The sequence below is a fragment of the Myotis davidii genome, unplaced genomic scaffold (assembly GCF_000327345.1).
Source record: "Myotis davidii unplaced genomic scaffold, ASM32734v1 scaffold1307, whole genome shotgun sequence".
In the NCBI taxonomy this organism is placed as follows: Eukaryota; Metazoa; Chordata; class Mammalia; order Chiroptera; family Vespertilionidae; genus Myotis; species Myotis davidii.
This window is the reverse complement of record NW_006298623.1, coordinates 407,257-412,073: the sequence shown is the minus strand read 5'-3', so window position 1 is coordinate 412,073 and position 4,817 is coordinate 407,257. Positions and strand designations below refer to the sequence as shown.

The 4,817-nt window shown below is 33.2% G+C and overlaps 1 protein-coding gene across 1 annotated transcript in view; it reads left to right on the top strand.

Annotated features, from left to right (window-relative positions):
• The first annotated feature begins 766 nt into the window (after positions 1-766).
• Positions 767-4,817, top strand: part of ZBBX (zinc finger, B-box domain containing) — a 90,956-nt gene continuing 86,905 nt past the window's right edge. Inside the window, exons 1-2 of the mRNA XM_015570757.1 lie at positions 767-877; positions 3,232-3,345. Of these exons, the coding sequence (XP_015426243.1) occupies positions 810-877; positions 3,232-3,345 (182 nt within the window). The 5' untranslated portion in view covers positions 767-809. The remainder of the gene's footprint in view (positions 878-3,231; positions 3,346-4,817) is intronic.

Genomic DNA, 4,817 nt, shown 5'->3' with positions numbered 1-4,817 from the left:
AGTATTAGAATTTGGAAATTTTTATTCATATAAATATTTAATAGTTTTGCATGTGATTCAGTAATTCAGCATTGCAGAGTAAATTATTATAGGACCATGAATAATTGGGATACTCAGGAAATAGGGTGTTCTGAATAATTTAATTTTCTGGTTAACTTAGAATTAGGCAGAAAATCTATTTTGTTTTATTTCTTATTGAAAAGTCTTTCTAAATATGCTAATTTATGACCTTAGGCTAAGAGCATCATTAAAATTTTCTTTGATAAATGAGAATATTAAAATGCCTTTGGGTAATCATTATATACCTTTATTCTCATCTTACATGACCATATATGCAAAAAAAAAGGAGTTTTAAGTTTGGATTGTATCTCTTTTTTTCACTATATTTAGCCTTGATGTTATTTTTGGATGAGAACAAATACATGATGTATATTTTTATAACCTTAACATAGAAAGAGCCAGAATGTGTACTCTACTTGTGTTTATGAATGCTTTCATCACTTTCAGTTGAATATTGCCATAGTCTTTTGCTACATAATTATTGGTAAAATTTTATTTCCATCAGAAATGTTGTATTTATAACTTTATTGGTATGTAAATGTATATAAATTATAATTTACCACATATAATTTTTTGTTGTTGCTTAACCTTTGATTTAGCCTTTTCCCTCATAACAGTTTCTGAGTTATACGTAGTTTCAAATTTGTAAGTTAACGTCTTTACCGCTGACATAATGCTTTTGTCTTTGTTGCTTTTTCAGAAGTTTCCACAAATAACAATAATTTCTAGAAAATATTAAGACAGTTATCATGAACAGCAAAGACTTTGTAGTTCTTCCATGGGGAAAACCTGGACATTCTGTGAAGCTAAAATATAAGTAAGTGCATACGTATTTACTTAGGGAGAAATAATTCTAAAGTTTTTGTATATTGTAACTGAAAGCATTTTTACATAAGGCTGTTTAGAGTTGAACTCTAAATTTGTGAATTCTTATCTCTATTTTTTCACAGCTCTTATGTTCATCTATTAGAGAGTTGGCCTGATAATAGTTTAAAAAGTAAGGAATAAAATATTTATGCCCCAGGAATAGAAGGGAAACGTTATAAATGAAGGTTGTGCTTACTATTAAAACTATAGCAGAAAGTTACAAATATTTTTGTGACACTTATATAAAATAAAATTAAAAAAAAGATATTTCTCTGAGAAAAACTGAACGAAACTAAAAATTAAGGAGACTATTAGGGTGAGTGACCTTTTAACAGGAAAAAAGAAGTCCTCACTAATTGAGCACTTCGCATGGTTAAAAGATGCTATGTTGAATTCACCTTTCTCAGGAAGAATACCTTCTGTCCTAGATTGCCGGGTAGATGCATTCAGCCACAGCCAAGCAGCTCTGGGTATTCTGGGAATTTCATGACATGGCGGGGATGCCAGAAGTTCAGTATCCTGTTTGCCTTTGAGATCATCTAGAGTCCCTGAAAATAACCAAGGTCTTCCTCTCCAATATCACTAAGAGCCAGCTAGCATAGGTTGGGAACAGACTGTTGGTTTTTAATTTTAATTTCTGAGTTCCCTAATCCAGATCAATGGTCCTATGGTATTCAATGTCTTCAGAGCTTTCCTAATTCTCCCTTTACTGTAAAAGTACTGTGTAACTAGAAAATGTGATACAAATTTATGGCGTTATCATGATAAGGATTCACATTTTTTTTTGGTGGGGAGGGGAGGTTTGCAATTGCTGGTACTGCCAATTTCCCTTTATTCTGCTAAAAGAGAAGGGGATGTGCATTTGATGTTAGTGATATGTTCCAAGTCTGTGTGTACATACTTATAAACATTCATCCAACAAACACTTATTCAGAGTTCTAGGAATGGTGGAAATAAGTGTAAGAAGTCATAATCTGTCCTCAGGATGTTAGTAAACAAAATTGTTCCTACAGTTCCAGGGGCTGGATATGTGCCCTTTCGGTATGCTCAGGTACCTCCCTGCACACCTGCAGTGAGCTCACCATCATACTGTATCTCAACTACACTCATGCTTGTCTGTGTTCCTCTCTATACTAGAATCTCCATTGGGTCTCATATTCTACTCCTAATTTAGTGAGTGTATGGTATGTAGTAGGGGCTGAATTACGCCTTGTGGAGCAGAGATAATGAAAACAAGCCTTTCCCCCAGTATCTTTGCCAGCTTCCCTAAACCCTCTGGACAGCCTTTTCCCCTTGTCACTTTTTATATATCTCCCTGCATTGTGTTCATTTGGGGACATACCTTTGGCTCCCTTGCTCCTTGGGACTCCTCACCATCTCTATAAATTAGTTCTCTTTTCTGATTTTCATTACTCTTATTTTGGTTTCTTGCAATAGCATGTGTGGGTGCCCATGCTACATGATTATAGTAAGCCACTCATGTAATACAGAAAATAGAGATTTAAACTCATCATAGGTAATAAAAGATAGACAACGAGGTGAGCTCTTAGACCCATGAAAGAGTCAATGACATGCTGACTAGAGAATAGAATGTAAAATGAAGGAAATGGCTATGCCAAAAGCTTGGTGGGCTTCAGATATTATTATATTATTATTATTAGGGGGCTATTGCTTACAAATTTATCTTCTTATTGTTTTTCTTCAGAGGAAACAATTGGTGGTGCTTGTCTCAGTTCCCATTTAACCTTTTCGATGGGTCCTGTACCCAAACCCTAATAGGTGCTTTCTCCAAGCAGGCTCTGTTCTTTTTTTTTCATATTTAATTTTTTTATTATATATATATGACGTAAAGATAGAAATTTACTGAAGATTTAGCAAAGGTATGTATTCTGCTTACATTGAAAAAATGGTTATTTTAAACACTGTGCTTTAAAAACACTTGAATCCTTAGAGAAAAGACAGTATAAAATTTAAAAATAATTTTCCTTTGTTTACTATTGTGTGCCATAGATATTTGTTCATATAGAAAGGCATAGCTCATATATAAAGTGAATTATGATTTAAAACCTCAAGCAATGCAATGGGAAACATAAAAGTCTAAGATTTGCAGAGATACCTGCTTGAATAGAAAGTAAATGCTAACTTTAGAAACTGTATTTTAAAGAACAAAGAAAGTAGTTAACATGCTTTGTCACTATTTATTACTCATAATTTTGCTTAAAAGAAAAAGTTGATATAAAATTACTTAGCTTTGATTTTGTTGGTTTATCCCAAATGAACATTCTGCCTTTAAATCCTATACAGAAATGTCCGAGAACTGAAGATGGAGAAAGTGCAGTTAGAGTTGGAGAACCATGAGCTGGAAAAGAAACTGCAAGAGTTCCAATCAACAAGGAGCAAAGACAGAGAAGAAAGAGAGTAGGTGACGTTTTTAGATAATTTCAGAGGAATAAACTGAATTATGTAAAGAACTATTTTATGTACTCTTGTCATTCCAATAAAGAACTGTCCTGAATGAATAATTTCTGGCTTTTCCTGATGATCAAGCAAGATTGAATTTCCCCTGTTTTTTTTTTTTTCTTTTTCTATTTGTGTTTCTTATATAAGACATGTTGCTTTTTGAAATCACCATTACTTTTGTATCTTCTGGACCTTATTTACTCTCATATGTTCTTATTTCTCTTCTTCTATTTTTCTTCTGAATCATTTATAGTCTGGAATTTTCAGGACATTAATACAGAACTTTCCCTTTGCTCCCCTAAAATTGCCATCAATAGGAGATTGCTAGTTTATGTTTAGAGTCATTATTATTTATTAAAAAACTTTGGGGGGCAGGTGCTTACATGTACATACATATATAAGAATTATTCAGGACCATGAGTATGTTTGAAATATTTTAAACCAGTATGCTTTAGCTGAAATTTTATTAAAAGAAAAGTCAAATCTTTATTATAGTTTCAGTAGAATTTACCTTTATGTCTATCTCTTTGAAAAATATTGATGACACCTGCACACACCCTTTCTAATGACCAGAACATCGGTTTAAACAAGGCATCTCAATAGTGTATGTCATCCCAGCTGACAAAGTTTATTGTGTATCTTGCTGCTCTTCTCTTAATGATCCAATTACCAGTTTTATTTTTTGAAACTTCACTGCTTTGGACTTCTCAGTGGTTCACAAATGTGTCTGTGAATGAAAGCTTCTGTAATCAGCCCCCAAGAGTCAGTTTTATTTAGCCGAGGAACCTTTTCTAGATATTTTTAAAATTGTTCTGAAGCTTGACTGAGTTTTCAGAAGAGTTAAATGCCTTACTGAGGTTATGTGGATAGTAAATGTTGTCACCAGAATGAGAATGTGCCACTTACCGGTTAGGAAGTTAGAAGCCCAGTGTTCTCATCTCGGCTTTCTTATTCATTGTCTGTGACCTTGCCCAAGATTTTGTCTCATTACTTTTTAAGTGGGAATTGAACTCCCTGCTCTGTTGACTTAAAAAAAAAAGTGAGTCTCAAAGGTACTTTGAAAACTAAACAGTAGAGCAAACAGTTTGCCTTCTTTGTACTCTCTGTTACCTTTCACTGTGGGAGCTCATTTTAAGTTTTAATAAGGAATTAATCACTTAGTAGATCTGCTGAATATTTTTTATTATTCTTTTACTTCCTTTTCCTCTTTACATGTGTGAACCCTTAGCTTTTAAAATTGCATGACAATCTGTAAAATTTCCTATAAATCAGTCAAGCTATCTGTAGTCATTATAACGTCCAAAAAAAATGGAATACTTCATCTCTCTGGACATTTCACTTTTATTCATTTTATCTCAAAAGTTCCAAATATGGTAGAGCTATATTTCAGAATTACCGAGGATGCTGTGGCATTATTGATATTTCATTTT